Here is a 17,940-nt window from a genome sequence, read left to right on the forward strand (position 1 = left end):
CCCCGCCCCTCGCCCGTTACCGCGGGGGAGGGGCAGCGGGGCGGAGCTCGCCGGCGCGGGAGGGGCTTGTGGCCGGCGGCTCCGCGGGGCGCGTGCGCGGCGCGGGCCAGGGGCTGCGGCGGGTCCTGCGGTGCTGCGGCCCCCGCGGGCCGGGGCCGGGGCCGGGGCCGGGCAGGGGGGGCGGCGGCAGCCCGCGGCGGAGCGGGGGGGTCTCCTCGTGCGCGCAGTGAGGTTGAGGCGGGACCTCCCGGAGCTACGGCGAGGGCAGCGTCGCCTCAGACCGCGGTGCCAGCAGGAGACAATAAAGACGTCGTCAGTCGTTTCCCGTCGCCTCCCTCCTCCGAGGTGGAGGTTGGACCCAAATACCCCCCTCCAGATCGTCCGATAACCAAGCGTTAGAGGGTTTTTTTGCTGTCATCAAGGACAAGCGCTACGAGCAGAGTCTAATTTTTTTTTCCACATTGTACTTTGGCCTGAACGCCGCGTTCAGCACTGCGGCACGATCGCTGCCGCGGGAAGGTTTAGCCTGCGGAAAAGCTGGCACCCCCCAAGCACGGCGCGCCTGCCAGGAGCAGGTTGGCCTCCCCGTCCGCTCGGTCACCACCGTCACTTCGTAGCCCGTCCACACGTTTCTGTGACTTCACGTGAAAATCTGCTCGAGGTTTGTCCCTCCCAAAGAAGCAGCAGGATCCACCCCCAAACCCGCGGCCGGGTCCCATCCAGGCCACGTTGTCAGAGGATAGATGGGCCCGTAAAAGCAAAACTTGAACTGGCTCTTCCAAGTAAGCTTCAGAGAGGCAAGAAAATGTGTATTCTTCCCTATTTCAAGGCTGCATCTATCCCCTGTGAAATAAGATCTCTTCAGTGTCTGTGGAAAGCACATTACCTCATCCAACACACAGAAAGCTGCGTGCAGATGACCCGTTCTCCACAAATACGCGGAGACACCAGGAAGCAGGAGGACTTAGATCTTTGAATAACTGTTTCATTTCTTTGCTGTTTAGGGGGGTGGAGCAGGGAGGGGTAGGTTGGCCATTGTCGAAACTTCGGAGATAGACAAAAACAAACTAAAAGCATGTTATTATTTTTAAAATAGCTGCAGGCTCCTTTTGGGTGACATGTGTTTTTCTGGTGAAAAAAATGCCACTGAACCTTGACTGCTGCGGCCGTACTACACACTGCCACATCATCAGGGTGGCAAGTTGCAGCAGCCTAATCCTGGGAAACGTATGGAGAAGGGACAGGCAGCACCTCTGAGAGCAGCCCGTGAGACAGAAAAGCCAATACACCTCTGTCTTGACACAGCGGCTTGGTTTTCTTTTCCAAATGGAGGCCAACTTGCACTCCTAGGATGACAGCAGCATGTATCAAGGCTCCCTTCTTCCCAGGTAGTTGGCAGGTTTTTAAAGCAAACAGTTAAACTGTGTGAAGACCATCAGATCACACACTTGCTTAGCCAGTTGCAACCCCCCACCTCCTTTGAGGATGCCCTTTCCCACGGGTACCTTTCCTCCTCTTTCTCCTTGTCTAATCCTCCATAAGGCAGTCATGCTTTACCGACAGTCATGCCCTTAGGCCACTGAGGAGAAAAAAAATGACACAGACCTGCAGATCAAAGGGGTCTATAAAAGGAATATGTTCTACAGCGACACAGGTAAGTGGGTTGCACATGAGCTATGAACGTTTATTAGAGCTGTGCCCTTGAGGTTAAACAACTGCTACAGGAAAATACAATGCTGAAGAGATATGGTGCAAAATGTATGATGGACCAAACCCTTTCCCCATAAGGCCACACACCCATCAGGAACTCTGCAATCAGTGAATAGGTTATTTCTGCAGATCATCATCTCCAAGTGCATCTGTAATTATATACCCATGTGTTTTGGCATTTTAAACAATCCCCTTTCAACCATGGCATAATAAGGTTTGTAACAGCTTCTATACCCATCATTCCCAGCCACAGGTGTAAGTACCAGGGAGGAACTTATTTGGGGAGGTTCAACACGAGATGCTTGTGAGCCTCTTCTGTTCACAAAGTGGATCTCTCTTTAACATCTCAACTTGAGAACTTAGAAATGTAGGTGGCCAAAATCAGTAGTCATTTCTGAAATCATGGCTTTCTGATTACTGCTATGGGCTTCTCCCCCATGCTTTCGTAGTGGGCTTCAAGGCTGCTGTTGGTCCCTTGGCTATATTAAGCATGCTCAAAATGGAGCTGCCCAAGCCCCTGTCGCAGACATGGCCTTAAAGTCTCAACCTGAAAGCTGTCCAGTAGTAAAGCTGTTACTGATTTCAAATGGAGTTCCCCTCATGGAGTGCTTCTAAGGTCATGCCTATAATTCAGTTAAATAACTGGTACAGTGGCCTAAAAAAAGCTAAGCAGCACTGTGCTGTAAAAACACTAACTTGCTAAGCTTTTGCATGCATGCCAGCTTCCATCACTAAGAGCATAAAGAATTCTCTGGCTAACAATAGTCTGCATTAGAGCTTTTGCCATCACCTACTTCCGAGTAAGAGGTATTACAGAAAAGAGTTGGGTGCTTTGCAGATATTTCTAATGCTTTCAGAGAGAAAACAGTAACTGAACACATTCAGAGCTGTATTTTTAAGGCAGAGAGACTGACTTCCTAGGCTTCAGTATTCAGTTTCCTCAGTGGCTCAGCATTCAGCCTGTCAGCAGCTTAATTAAGGGTTAAAAGTATGAGATTCTGACTTCTAGTATGTAGAGCACTTGCTAGAAGTTCAATTTTGTGAGTTAGCATTTGTGATGTAAAGAACTTACAGCAATAAAAGAGGCATTACAGCAAGCCTCGGCAAGGTGGGGGAAAATTCAGATTCAGCTGAGCAACGTTCCCTGTCAGGTGAACCAATTGAGATATGTATTCTCTGGCACATTTTGTTTGGCCAGCGGACACTTACCATCAGAAGCCAAGTTAGACTACCAGGTGAAAGAGAGTGTTATCTTCCCAAACAGGCAGCAGACATGCATGCTGCTGAAGGAACCCACTAGGGAGTAGGCAGAAAAGAGAAATTAAAGCTGACACACAATTAGAGTAAAGTGAGTCTGCAAGTGCTCCTGAAAGGCCATGGAAAGCAAATGGAAATCAGGCAGAAGCTATTTCTAGGCAGGATTTGGGGGTGAAACAAACAGAAATAGGCTTCTGCTAAGAGCTAAATTCAAACCTTCCCAAGAATCCAAATTTAGTGTTTAACACTTCTCATATCTGCCCGCTTTGTGCCAGCTGACAGGCACTAAGCTGCAGCCTGATTGCCAAAATGAAAGAAAAAATCAAGAAAGATTTCTCGCAATTAGCTTGGATAGACCTAAGGAGCTTCTACCTGATTTCCAACACAGGGAGCACTAGGGAATCCTAATTAAGCTAAAGACAGTTGGAGGGGCTCAGCACCTTTGGAAAATCAGCCCACTTATCTTTTGTAGATGACACTGCCTTATCTTGTTAACATTGACACTTGTCTTGTATGCAGCTGACAGCATAAACTAGTGGATGTTAAACTCATTCATCGTGATGAGGCAGTGAGAGAGAAAATAACTTGAGGAAAGGGGGAGCAGGAATGTTGCTATCTTGGCCAGTCAGAAACTGCTAGATACATTCTGATATGTGCTGCTGAGGACTTTCCACTGGCTGTCGTCTCCAGCTTTGCAAAACCCTGCAAGCAAATAAGAGAAGGTGAACACAGGATCTGGGTACCACACAAAACACTGCATTACAGAGGCCAGTGAAGCAGATGAACGCGCAGGAATGGGATGAAAAAGGCTAGCTAGTCACATTGCATTACATGACAAACAAAGCAGCCAGTTATGGAATGGGGCAGGTGCCCCTTTCCTTCTCTTTCTCTGCTCTATCACGAGGCAGAGAGAGGAAAGCAGGCGCCTTTTTTGTAATCTCACTGTGATGGCAGGGTTTCTGATTGCTACTGTGGTGACTCCTATCCCCATGAGATTATCAAACGCAACAAAATCCTCTCCAGTCTACCTCCTTGTTGATCTGTCAACAGAGCGTGCAGCTCTTCGGTTTTCCCGGTGATCTTCATCTCAAAGGATTTTTACATAAAGCAGGAACTTCACCTGCCACTGACATGCTGCCTCCACCCTGGAGGGAAGTTAAGGCTGCCAACGGCAGCCGGCTGCACTGCAGCAGGTTTGCCCAGGAAGCGAGGGGGAACTCACTTCCTGGGAGGACTCAAAGAGGACTCTCAACCTCTAACAGATACTTTTCTGCTCATCTCCCCCAAGTGAAGCTAACACAGCCTGTTTATTATGACCAGAGATTCCCTCTCTGTAACTGGGACCCCTGGGACTAGCTGTAGCATGATTCTAGCTATTTCTGTGACAAGGCTCATTGTTCCCCACTAAAACCCACAGGAAAATCCCCATGTAGGTCACTTGGCGCGTATCAGGGTTAAATGCTCATCATTCAGTAAGCTCTTCATGAGCTCTCATCTAGCCATTTATGCTGATGCTGTAAAGGGGCACTCACCTAGAAGAGCTTCTCATAGCACTTGTCACAGTGGACAATGTCCCGGTGGATGAATATTTTATCCAGAAGATCTCCCATTGCTTTGTGGCAAATTCCACACTGCCAAAGGAAAAACAAGATGGTTGGACAGTAACCAAAGCACCACACAATTATGTCAGTATGAAGGGGGCAGAGAAATGAATAGCCTCTGTATCATTTTAAAGGCGGTGAAGATGCCGAATCAGTGTCCTTCAAGACTAAATGCTTCTACAGTGGAGACAAATGCCACCAGAGGCTTCCTCCACCCACACCAATACCCAACATTTCTACAGGCTGTGCTTGTAAACTTTGCAAAGTTTGAGAGATTCAGCAAGACGCTGGGGAACAGACACCACAAAGCAACATGTCTACCACAAGTACAGGGACATGAGGAAAGAGAATGTCCTCCAGGGAGGAGGCAGCATATCAGTGGCAGGTGAAGTTACCGCTTTATTTAAAAGATCCTTTGAGATAAAAACCACCGGGAAAACTGAAGAGTTGTATACTCTGATAGAATAGCAATTCTATCAGAAAGAATTCTGCTTGCTCTAATATGCATTTATTTGAGGAGCTGAAAAACTTTTGGGACACAACCAAAACCTGTGGCTGCATGATTTTTGTCCCACTGTGGATGCAAGTGTTTGGTGCACATTACATGCACAATATACACTACTCTAAGAGTGTGTGGACAGAACTGGCACCAAGATCCCTACTCCCACCACCCCGTTTCACAGCAACATGCCTAAGGTGGACAGTAGCAAAGTTTTTTACCCTGAAACAGTATTCATGGCAGCAGATGTTAAGATGCTCTATGATGATCTTAGGGCAGTCTCGGATCTCACGGCCACAGTAACTGCAAATAGCTTCACAGGACCTGTGAAGGAGCAGAACAGTGAATTCCTGCACCACGGTGCCTCTGTAATGCAAACAGGTTCCAGTCCCATCACTGATACCAGAGATCTCTTATCTAACACGAGCACTGCTCTGCTCCAGCTACCTGCTTCTACGTGAGTTTGGCTGTGCCAAGAAACAATACAGAAGACCATGGGGTACCTCAGGTATGCTCAAAGGCAAAGACCACAACAACAGAGCAGTACAGAGCATTAATTCAGTGTCACTGTATTTTCAAAAGACCATTTAAACTTCCTGATTTCACCATGACATGATTTCACCAAACACATACCAGAATTATAAAAAAGTGAAACCGTAAAGTTGTTTTTGTGCAAGTCTGCTGAAATCGCCATGCAGCCCTGAACTGTCCTACCTCTGCAGGGGAGAGCTGGACAGGTAGCTGTGGTGGCTGGAGGTTGCTCTCTCCAAATCAGTCAAATCTACAAGGCTGCCACTGGAAACAGAAGGAAATATCAGCACTTAACAGTGATACATGGGAAGAGTGTTGCACATGGAAACATTAATCATTAGACTATGATGACCTACAGTCCTAACTGGGTCACAGTGCTTCTTTGCAATGTCCCAGCTGCCCGTTTCTTGGAGAGAAGGTTGATCCTTCCCAACTAGCTCTGAAAAGGCATATCCCTAAAAGTCAGAGCTACACTGACTGATGGACCTGGGCTGTCAGCAGCAGCGCCTGCTAATCTTTGCTGTATTCACAATGCAAATTCTGCCGTGTAAGAGTGGCAGTATCCCTCTCTCTGCCCCATACCACAATCGCTGTGCCTCAGGCCTGACTCACAGCACTGCGCTGAGAGCTGGGAGGGGGGCACAGGTCCTATGGCCCACTTGGAGCTCAGTCTGGCAGATAGGGTTTGCAAGGAAAAAAAAACTTGGAGAAAGGGGCAGCCAAGAGTTGCTGGCCCCACGGCCTATGTGAAAGCACTGAAGAATGTGTTTGGCTGCTCCACCACAGGAGGAAGCGGGATGTGAGCAGCCTGGCTGGGAAACCAGGAGATTCACCCTGAAACGGGGCTCCTTTGAGCCTGAGGGAGGTGGCATGGACACACAGCAGCCCTGCACTGCAGCCTCTCCCCTCCCGTGATCCTCCGTGCCAGATGGAGCTGGTGACATGTCACAGTGATCACCGCTGGCCGCTGTGGCACAGCAGAGCGGCCTTGGCACATCACTGCAAAGGGGTGTCAGGAAGTCAGCATTTTCAGTCCCACACATCGGTCTGGCAATGCAGCTTGCAAGGGGGCTGAGAAAACCTAACATCTTGCCAAAGGAGAAGGAAAGATATTGCTCCCCCTTGCCCTCTCTGTCCTCCAGCATGCTCCCAGCCACGTGCTTCCACCCACTTACTTCTTGCCAGCCATCAAACCCCTCTGTGAGACAGGTTTACTCATTAAAATGACAGAAAAAGAGGGGACTGGACTGCCTGGGAGCAGGGAAAGAAAGAGGGGGAGCAGAAGAGGAGGAGGGGAAGCAAAGGCTCCCCTGTCAGTGAGAGCCATTGCCGCCTTGGCTCAGCTGCCTTTGGGCTCATGGCATGCTGTCCAGCAGGTCTGCACTTGGGACAGGCCTGCCTGTGGCCCAAATTACAAGGATCAACATATCCTACACCAGCTGCTAGACAAGAGGGGTAAAATCCTGCACTGGCTGCTGGACAGGCAAGCTGCGAAATCTTGCCTCCAGTACACTCATCAGTAAAGATTCTCCAGCCCCACTGGGGCCCTGATGTTACCTATGGACCTGTACAGAGTTACTATTTTTACTGTCCACTAACGCATAAAACCCCAAATCCTGGGCTACTCTGCAGGAAAAGGCAAGAAACACATCCCGAGGCTCACCTAGCTGAGTGCTCCTTTTCCCTCTTCTGTTTGCACGTGTTTCCTAGACTGTGCGGCAATATGCATATCTTTGGTTGCCAAGACCTGCTTTGCAGACTTACAGAAAAGGCTAGAGATTTAGGGAGTCTGTAATCACCTTCCATGGTAATACCAGCACAGCACTGAGGGAGGATAAACCCCAGCAGGGAGGCATCGTAACTGGGTGTTAACTAGCTGTCCCATCAATGTAAGCAGGACGTACATAGTGCCATGTTCTGTTCTCAGTCATATCAGTGTGAATCTGGAGTAGCTTTAGTGATTTACTTTTGACTGAGCAAAATATAGAAGACTGAAAATTTTAGTTTGAAAATGGCTCCTTTTTAACATTTTTTTTCACTCATAAATGGCTCATCTTTTCAGAGAGAACTCATAAACCCCACATTTTTCTCACCAGTTCCAGCCTTTTTCTGTGTTTGTACAAACGTGCAGTGAGGCCCGACAGTGTCAAATATGTAGTGTTTTCACCCCCTCATCCACCTCACAGGCTGACCCACTTGCATGGGGAGTCTACCCCATGAGGGGTTGTGGGACAGAGGTTCTCCTGCTACTGCAATGGTGCTAGACAGCACAGTGCAGCACTCTGGAAATACCCACTTGGGTCCCCAAAGTAGCAATGCTGTCTTAGCACAACTCTGCGCCCACCCAGTGCAATAATCCCTCCAGGGCTAATCAGCTCACGCATGATGCCATGTTGACGCAGTGCTAATGGTTCCAGCTCTGGAGCTTGTTTGGGGCGCATCAGCTAGCAGAGCCATACACTGCTCTTTGCACACGTATGTAGACACATGATCACCTCTACACCCCTGCTGTAGGATATGACCACAGGCTCCTCATACCTGCCATAGCGTGGGGAGGACGATAACTCACTGCTGTTCACGTACTCCTTCACAAAGAGGACCCCTTTTCTAGGAATAGACAGAAACAGAACAAGAAGCATTTGCATTAGAAAAGACTGAAACTAATGAGAGACAGCACAAGGGACCACATGTGTGCACTTGGACACATAACGTCTGCATGAAAAGGCACAGAGCGAGATCCTGTTAGTCTTAAATAAATACCAGATTTCAAGCATTGATGCTAAATAACACCTAATATACCCCTCTAATTAGCCCACCAAAACAAATCATGTTAATTAAAAAGAATGGGATGGATAATGCAACTCTTTCATCCAGTTATCCTCTGTTTTGCAAGGATAAACGTCTTTTTCAGATCCTCTCAGGATTATGCATACAGTAAGTATTTAGAGAGCTTGTGGTTCTATTCTTTAACATCAAAAACCTACTGGCACAGCACTAATTACAGTGAATGTTTTGTCACTGGAATACCTTCAGTATTTTCATGCACTACAAATTGCTAGTCTGTCTGTGGGGTGTTTTTTTCTTACAAAACTGACCTTCCTTGCATAGTCTTCCTTTTTTGAAATTCTGATTCCAACATGACATGCCCCCATCTGTCTGTCTGTCTAGCACTCTGCGACAGATCCAGAGGAGACACTGTGCCCACCGGCTCTCTTCGCAGAGCTACAAAATGAACTAATCAGGCTCTTTCTCCGTGGTTCATTTTCATTGCTGCCTTTAAGCTGTGACTAATCCCTTCTTCTTATATGAGCAAATTAAGCCATGTTCCAGCTAAGGGAACAAAAGGAGAGCTTTTTTTAATTAGCACAGACACTTCTCATGGCAAGTGTTTCAGATGAGAGTCCCCTACTTAGACAGGTGTTGTAACAAACAGGCTGTGGCGAGGCTAGGAGGACCCACATATTGCCTGTCAGAGTGTGTGCTGACATCACACAAGTCTGAAACCTGTCCTTAATTTGTGTAAAATTGTGCAGATTTCAGTAGTTTTCATCTTTAACGTGAAGCCCATGGAAACTACAGATCCCAGAATACAACACTGATTTGACACTATCCTCTGTCATACACCATGGATCAGGGTCCTGTGCTGGCCCCAAATTGCTCTGATGGGCTTGCTGTAAATTGCTCACTTGCTCATTATTGACCACAAGGCAAAGAATTTGTCTTGGGCACAGCATGGCATTAACACAGTCTTCCAAGAGCCCCACACCTGTGATGAGTGTGTATGGCATGAGGAGCTCCACCATGTTTCTCCAGCTACAATGGATAATGGAGGATTCATGATTTAGCTACGCCAAAGAGCAAGGGCACAGCTTACACAGTGAGCCACTTCCTAGCGATCACCCTCTCATCCCTGCTTACCACTATGAGGCTTTGGCACCCAAGGGCCACAAACACTCTGTTCTTTGACAAATGAGTTAGGGCTCTTTCCAGGTCTAGAAAAGGGTGCCTGGGGAGAAACACCCAGTTTGTCTATCCCTTTCGGGTTGCCCAGACCACCATGGCAGTATCTGTGCTATTAGCTAGAACAGGTTGAGTAGTGTCCTGTGTCCCAGATGCCAAGCAGCAGAGCCTGGCTCATGTTCACACTGCTAAACTCCCTCACCAAACAGGATGGCTGCATGCAAAATGCCTATTACACTGGGACGATCATAACCACCCACTGCTCCTTACCCGGCGGCGCTGGAGTCAGGCCCATACCCAGAGGCTGATGGGCTGTTGTACTGCAAGGTGGCAGCCGGAGTGGAGAGCTTTTCACTTGAACTTGAGAGAAGCCTGGAAAGAAAGAGAGAAAAGTCTGTGGATGTTGGGAATATGAGTCATGACATAATCCAAGCTGGCTGCCAAGGAAAGACCTACCACTACTATTAGAAGGGAAGTTTGGGAGGGTGCAATATTAAGGCCATTAACCACACAGATATCACAAGCCCAAGACACTCCTTTCTATTTTTAAACCTGCCAGATATCAGTACTTCTTCCACGGGGAAGTGATTTGGGAAAGTCTCGCTTTGGGGCCACAGGAAAAAAGATCAAACAAGATCTTCAAATGAGCACAGACCTTAACTGAATCATGTAGCCTGAATGGGTGCAGCTCTGGAGAAAAATGACACACAACACATTGCAGGAGGGGAGGATATGTGGACATACTGGCCAAGGCCCAGCATAACTGTCCCCAGTCTAATCACCACAAAAGCCACAATGGAAACAAGAAGGCAAAGCTATGGCTACTAAGCTGTCATCAGAAGACAGCTAACCACCAAGACCTGTCATGTCTGCCTTGAAGGGATGAAGCTGATCTTGCCTGGAGCCAGCCCCAGGCTATCCAAGGATCTCACACCTCCTGTTCTTGCCCACATGCACTCTACCTACACTACCCACATGCCACACTACCTGCTCTACCCACACTCTACCTGCACTCTTCCTGCCCACACTCACTTTACAGATCCAACACTTAAACCTACACTGGTGCATCCATACAGTGCCAGACTTCACTTGAATAGATTGAAACTGCCATGAAGGATTGTAGAAAAGCCCAAAGTAGTGCTATTCCACAACGGGTACCTCCTGCCTCTTCCAACAGCTTTGTTTTGGGACCAGTTCAGTCATTTAATCACTGGCTTTCTGGAGACAGTGATTTTCTCCCTTGACATGTCTCTATGCTTTTAGCTCTCTGTTTCTGTAGTTTCTGTAAAGGCTGACTTCTCATTAAGGGAAGGTAGCCAGGAATGATCTATTCAACATCCCTGCACTCTGTTCTGGCACTCACATGGTGGAGAATCTCCAGCATCCAGAGATGGGTGTATCACAGATCCTGTGCTGGGTAGCTTTTGCTAGGGACAATGCTGTTTAAAAGTAGTTCTGTACATCCAAATCACAAATGCACACCCTGGGAACCCTTGCATCTTTCTTCCATCCCTTGGCTCTGCTTCATACCTCCTGTTCCACAGCAGTTCTGTGCAGATTTCCCCCACAATCATTGAGACTATCCATTTACCTGGTGCTGCTATAGCCTGAGCTGTCCATGTAGAACGGCACCCTGTGGCTTCTCTGGGACATGGTGGTATCTCTGGTAAGAGAGTAGTGGCTAGGAAAGGAAGTGATACAATCTCAAGCAATGAACTTGAGCACATGAAGGGTTCTCACAAGTGGTGAGAATCTTGGCTGCATTTCTCCCTGTCTGGCATCAAAATCACCCACATGCCACAGCCATCCATGCAAACAGGAGCTCACTAAGCATGCTTAGACCCAGGCAGTTAGTAAGAAAGAGGTCAGGATACTCCAGATATTGAGCAAATCTAACAGCACGGTGTTATTTGGGTTAACAAGTCTGGATTCCCCCCTTCTGACTCCTTACCTTCCAGCAGTGGGGGTAAATTCACAGTGCCCCCTGGCACTAGCACTGTCATATCTGCTGTTGCTAGGGCTGCTTCTCCCATCATAAACTGTCCCTTTGTAATCCGGGATAGGTCTGGCAAGGAAGCAAAAAGCCTTGATTACATCATACCAGGAATCACTGTAGTCCCCACACTGGCTTACTAATATTTTGTCTCGGCAGTCAGTATCATGTAGTTCTTCCTCTGCTCTGCAGAACTTTGCTGGTTCTGCAGCAGAAGCTCTGAAGTTAGGAAAGCAGACTCAAAATCTAATGCTTGAGAATAAAGCCAAAGCAGTCCATAAATGGATGCATCCTGAATACTGTTTCCTTTCCAGGTGCTCATCAAAATCACCACTGCAACATCTGCAAGGCTGAACTGCTGACTAGTCTGCGTGTCAGACCTGCACATTTTCACTTCTCCAAGACAGAACTCATTATCTGAACGGCTTTAATCTGCAGGCAGAGCTCTAGTTCTTTCAATAGCAAAAATGTGCTGTAACGGTCATTCTTTTCTTGCAAGTGCTCTGGGGCACAGATTATGTTCGCATTGTATGTTAGGACTTTGATCCTGATTAGAGCTTCAGGCAACTGTATAACTTAATATTAAGCAATGCTGAAAAACACCAGAAAGCTGCATTAAAAAGAGAAAGAGGGGTCAGCTAAGCTCATCATGAGATGAGGAAAAACCCTGCCCTGGGCAAGACATGCACTTGGTCTGTGGTAAAAACCAAAGGGGAGAGCATTTTTTTCTTTCTCTTTTTTTGTCTATAGCACTGCAAAGAGACATGTCAGCACCACACAGTGCCATGCTGGTGATGAGAGGCAATAAGGAACAATAAAGGTCTGTCCCATTTTTTCTAGTCCTAGTCCACAAATGCCCTCAAATGCAAATGAGAGCTTTGTTACACCAGGCTCTGTGAGAGATGGCAAAAGAGGTGAAAGGCCACATTCAGATCACACGAATGTAGGTGCACAGAGTAGTTTTAAGTATACGCCTCTTACAGAGTTGAGGGTCATGAGAAATAAAAAACTTAGACCTCTCCCAAATCACTATCTCTGCAGCTACAGAAGAGAAGCAGATGTGTTTTTTACACATCTGTCAGGTCTGCAAGCAGAGCAATTATCAACACAGATGTTCTGAATCCTGTGTTCAGCCCTTTTGTCCAGAAAGGATCTTGTTGCATGTGTTTTGACAGCTGGCCATCCTGTTGCTTCCTCTGGGAACAAAATCCACAGTCTGTTCTCACTTCTTTATGCAATGATCCTCCAACCTGGACCAGAGCTCCTGTCAGACACTTCTGTACCAGCAGCTTTCACCATGTCTCTGCCCCTGCCCCAAAACCCTTACCTTTGAGTGCTGAATACTTGGCTGGCCATATAGCATGGCATCCTGTGACTGGGTGCTGACACACCGGTGTTATAAAGCTGGCGGTCCGCATACAGTGGCATGGGATGTTGGGTCTCATATGCACTGAGAGCACTCTCTTTAGAGCTGAAGTTGGACCTGCTAACAAATTAGAGCCAATCTGACCATAAAGCCAATGAATGTATTTGCTATGACTAGCTCACACAAGCATTCAGAAATTGCAGAGGGCTGGATCATGCCTCTCTCTTTACTGGCAATAAGGAAAAGCCAAGACAACACGCTATTAATAGGTTCTTAAAATTAGGGGGAATGGCAGAGGTCTGTACTATTTCCCCTCTACACATCAGCTGAATTTCCAGCACAATGAATGGCTGCAAGATTCAGCAATGCTCTAAACTAATTTGATATCTAATATTAAAGATAAGCAAGCATATTTGGGGTGAAATCCTAGCCCTACTATTCCTTTTGTTACTATAAGTTGATTAGTATACACTGTATGAATTTACATAGATTCAGGAGTTCAGTCAGGGCTATATCAAGAAACAGGACTTGCAAAGGATGAAGACTTCAGAGTTGTTGATGGTGAGAAGCAAGGGTATAGTCCCATTGTACCTTGGTGCCATTGGATTAGGTTCATTGTGTCTCAGGGCTCCCAGGCTCTCATGGTGACCATCCCTGATGGAAAAGGTTTGTTCTTCATAAGCTGGAGTTACCCTGGTCAGGAAGGAAAAAACTTGTTAGCAGCTTTAGCACTTGTATCTGACCCTGCCCACTGTGGTGGGTAAATGCAGCACTATAACGATTATGTTGGTTTCTGAATTCAGCTCCCTCCATTTGCACTAGCCAAGAAAGCAGCATTTGTAATGCCTGCAAACAGCAAATGAGGCAGGAACATGCAGGAGAATACAAGATGTGTGAGGCAACACCAAAGACGGGCCTGGTCCCTTCACTCCATACCTTTCCAGGCATGAGTCAGGTTTGTTTGCACATTGGGTTTCTGGAGCAGTGATGCTGCTTTCTCCAGGTAGGGAGCTGGACCTGCCAAGACAGAAGACCATTACCATCTGCAAATGTGCAACGGAGCATAGGAGAATTGTAGGATGTAGATACAAGCCCTGGTGAATCTCCTGCCTCAAGAAAAGTATTTCTGCTTGAGAGGATGCCAGATAACCCACAGAGATGTGAAAAAAAAAAAGAGGGAAAATACAGTTCTCTTCAAATAAAACTAAAAAGGAAAGAAAAATATAGCTCCTGATGAGCATCAGTTACCTGTTTCCTCTTTCCAAACTTGAATTCATTTAACTATAACCATCATGTTTTATTCAGTACCTCTGCATTATATTTCAGACTGCTAAGAGCATGAGCTGGCCTCATCTGAGTACCATCTCAGAGATATATGCGCTAGATTTCTGCACCCATTGCAGAGCAACCCTGGATTTGCAGCTCTCTACATTAATCTAGAAAAAACTTTGTTCACTTTTTCTGTCTGTTTCCGTGCATTTGTACACCCTCCTATATGAACACTAACCCCTCTGGGAATGTTTGATAATCTGTGTAAACGCAGAAAATCAGAAACTGGCATGGGATCCTGCACCAAAACTCTGCATTTAATCAGACTCTCGGAAATTAATTCTCAAAATGCTTTCAAAGATCCTCCCCTGAAACACTGAGGCTGATGAAAGAAAAGACAACCCTTACACTTTACTTGGTTTTAGCTGAGGGCTTGCTTTCACCAGAACTAATTCAGTTCCTACAATTTCACAAAGTAAGCAGATAAGCCAACAAAGACAGTTGGTACAGTCACCCAAGAGAAAGCCAAATCTATTTATTTTGATTATTTTACAACAAAAGTAGGTATCTCAAATTCTTACTTCTGGCAAAACACTAATGTTCACTGAAGTTTCATTTTTACAATAGATGCCCATTCAAGTTGGGATAATCTGAGTTAGCGCATAGAGAAGATGTATTTGTCCAGGAGCTCAGCCTCAATAGTAACTATCTGCTTGTATGGTCCCAGCTTGTAGCAAATACGAAGCTGATGGATTTAGCTTAGCCCATAGTGTAAGGGTTAATCTAAGTCACAATACTTTGCTTTTGCTGCAGGCTAAGGACACACAACATGGCCAGGTACAGTGGTTCAGGTGGGTGTGCAGTAATATAGTCACCCCTTGGCTGTACTTACTTGATGTCCTGTACTTGCTTGACTCTAAAGGTTTACTAAAAATAACTACAGCCAAGAGAAAAGAGCAGGAGATAACTCCAGAGTTCTTTGGTGGAGGAATGCAGCAAAAACACTCCTGACTCCTCCTTGATCAGGCTGATCCAAACTCATTGCACCTGGAAGCACTAAGACTCTCAGATAAGGGCTCTGCATTTCTCTAAGTAACTTGGAAACTTGGTAAGCTTGAAAGTTTATCCATAGGAAGGCCATGATGGGGGAATAGGAATGGAATGAGCAAGGGATTGCCTGATTTTTATCCATCTTTCTCACTTTGCTGGGGGCTGCTGGAGAAAATGAGGCAGTTTCCTCTCTGTACCTTTTTTCATCAGCAGTCTAACTTTCATTCACATCCCTGAGGACTGGGAATGATCTGTCCCAGCACATTCTGCCTCTCTTCACAATGAAGAACTGCAATTCGTGGTACATCTGGGATAGCTCCCTTCATTGAAAGGGCCCAGCAGTACAAAAGGACACTGACACTACTGGTGTCTCCTGGCTGTTTTCCCCAGTGTCCCTTCCTGAGCTCCCTCCTCCATAGTCCTCTCTAACACGCTGTCTGCTGTGCTACCACTCACTACGCATCTCTGTGTGCATGCACGACGAAAGCCCAGCTTGGTGACTCCTGACCCCAAACACAGCATCCTCAGTCCCCGTCTCCAGAGCCACCTGCAGTAAATTCCCCATGTTCTCTCATCAGAATAAGAAATCCCATCATTTCTCTTGCCTTCTTGGACCAGCTTCTTCACTCTGCACACAGGGCAAGATCCCCTTGTTAATGTCCGTGCTCCTGCTGATGCTGTCCTTGGGGTATGTCCTGGACCTGGGGGAGAAGAGCAGCCTGGATTACAAGCTTATTTGGAGATGAGCTGCTCACTGAAACACATGTGTGAGGAAGCCCTGTTTGGTCAAGAGCCTCAACCCTTCAAATTTAGGGGGAAAATACACACAAAAGGAAAAATCAGTCCACAGAGTCCTTCCATTTGGACATTTATCCCTGCACTGTTTTGCAGGAGGCAGGCCAAACACATGCGGGCAGCTACCGCAAACCCAGTGGAGTCACTGGGTGGCAGTGTGGTGGGAAGGAAAATGGTCCTGTGCCCAGGGTGACCAAAGCGTAGCCTGACGTCTGATGCTGCCTGGGGAAGCTCTGAAATTAGCCCCAGCATTACCATGGAGGCATTGCCACATGCCAGAGCGTGTTGCTTATTGGCAATTGAAGGTCTAGGCAACTCTTGGCTGTCCAGCTCGACAGTGTTTGATGCCTCCAGCTAATTAGGATGTTTTTTTCCAGGCTTTTATATAAAACTATGTTAAGAGGGTCACTCAACACAAGTATACTAGCATCAGGCATATGGGGGCAACCTAGGAGAAGGTTTTATTCATATGCTGATGTGGGGGAGGACATGCAAAGAAATAACCCTCATCCTACAGGCAAAGGCAGGGGCGTTATTCTCTGATTCTTTACTTAGCCATGCTCTCCTCAAACTCAGCGTGCTCCTTTGACCTGGGAGACTCTGGGTGGGTGTCATGTTCCGGAGGTTCTTCTCGCTTCTCAGTATGGTTGTTTGAGTCAGAAAACCTAAAATAAAGATTTTTGCTGAAGGCAGTGAAGAAAAAACATGCTGGAGTGGGTAGACATCCATTCCCTAGACAGGAGCCATCAGGCAGGGAGCAGGAGGCACTGTTTGCAAGGCCTGAGCTATTCCAAACTGCCCTATGGATTTAGATGCTCAATCCTCACCAGACCTGATGGGAATCATGTGTATAAATCCCATTCCAGCTTGGAGAATCACAGCTAAAGGCTATTTATCTGAGACGGTCACAGTACAAAAACACTAGGCACAGGAAAAAGCGTCAGAATTAGCGTTACTAGAATTCCTCAGGCGGACAAGTGCTTCTAACATCTAAGGACACCCTCATACATGATTTTGCAGCATCCATAAATGCCTGGATAGTACTTGGTGAGATCTCTGGGTAGCAGAAGCTAAAGTCTGCCACCCTAGTACCAAGGGAGCAATGCTGATGCCAAAGGACTTATGGCACATGTCAGGGCAGAAACTAACTTTGCATACTGTATGGGTGCATCCCATCCAGCTGGCTCTCCCCTGACAGTACAGGTGAGATTGACTGGTAGAATGTGCCATTGTAAAGTCCTCACTCCTGGGTGCAAAGCAGGGGAGCACTTCTGTGTTCTCAGTTACACTGGGAACAGAGTAAGTTTTGGGTGCGTCCTATGGATCACTTACCCTCCTAGGCGCAGCTCTGATTTATGTTCATCTGTGGCCCGTGTGCTCTCATGCCCCCTTTCTCTAGGGGTGTCCTCTTCTTCGTAACCTTGGGCAGACCTGGCAAAGGAGGAGAAACCTCACTCATGCAATGACTGTCAGTACTGAAAACGAATGACAGCTCAGTTCAGTGCACACTGAAAGGTATGAAAGCCACAGGGCTTCAGTGGACGATATTGCAAGGGCTAAGCTGTATTCAGCACAGTGAAGCACTGACTTCAGCAAGGCACTAAGCGCTGCTTAACTGCTTGGACTTCAGTGGACAAGTCAAGCAGCACCATTTTCACAGCGTAAAATTAGCTCTTTAAAATACCAGTCCAAACTGTGTTTACTCTAACATGCTGCTTTCTAGCATAAAAGTAGACCTGCAAAATCTTGAATAACTTATGGGGGCCAGATTATAAATCAGGACTGTGTATGTCAGGACAGAGGACATATGTCTGATAATGGTGTTTTATCATTTCTGAGGCTAAATTTCAAGTGTTACACCCTCTGCAATATTCGGGGGGGGGGGGGGTGTTCTGGTAGCCACTACCAC

The 17,940-nt window shown here is 46.9% G+C and overlaps 1 protein-coding gene across 8 annotated transcripts in view; it reads right to left on the reverse strand.

Annotated features, from left to right (window-relative positions):
- Nucleotides 1–1,659: 1,659 nt before the first annotated feature.
- ZNF185 (zinc finger protein 185 with LIM domain) overlaps nt 1,660–17,940 on the reverse strand; it is a 53,385-nt gene continuing 37,104 nt past the window's right edge. For 5 of the 8 annotated variants that reach the window (XM_026099316.2, XM_026099272.2, XM_026099306.2 and 2 more), the window contains 14 exons: nt 17,364–17,462; nt 16,583–16,696; nt 15,842–15,937; nt 13,854–13,934; nt 13,509–13,610; nt 12,879–13,037; nt 11,510–11,623; nt 11,150–11,239; nt 9,829–9,930; nt 8,137–8,205; nt 5,782–5,862; nt 5,289–5,391; nt 4,500–4,598; nt 1,660–3,669 (listed from right to left, as the gene is read on the reverse strand). In XM_026099316.2, the coding sequence (XP_025955101.2) occupies nt 4,500–4,598; nt 5,289–5,391; nt 5,782–5,862; nt 8,137–8,205; nt 9,829–9,930; nt 11,150–11,239; nt 11,510–11,623; nt 12,879–13,037; nt 13,509–13,610; nt 13,854–13,934; nt 15,842–15,937; nt 16,583–16,696; nt 17,364–17,462 (1,309 nt within the window). In that variant the 3' untranslated portion in view covers nt 1,660–3,669. The remainder of the gene's footprint in view (nt 3,670–4,499; nt 4,599–5,288; nt 5,392–5,781; nt 5,863–8,136; nt 8,206–9,828; nt 9,931–11,149; nt 11,240–11,509; nt 11,624–12,878; nt 13,038–13,508; nt 13,611–13,853; nt 13,935–15,841; nt 15,938–16,582; nt 16,697–17,363; nt 17,463–17,940) is intronic. The other 3 variants (XM_026099290.2, XM_026099264.2, XM_026099326.2) reach the window with 3 other exon arrangements.

The sequence above is a fragment of the Dromaius novaehollandiae genome, chromosome 11, assembly GCF_036370855.1.
Source record: "Dromaius novaehollandiae isolate bDroNov1 chromosome 11, bDroNov1.hap1, whole genome shotgun sequence".
NCBI lineage: Eukaryota > Metazoa > Chordata > Aves > Casuariiformes > Dromaiidae > Dromaius > Dromaius novaehollandiae.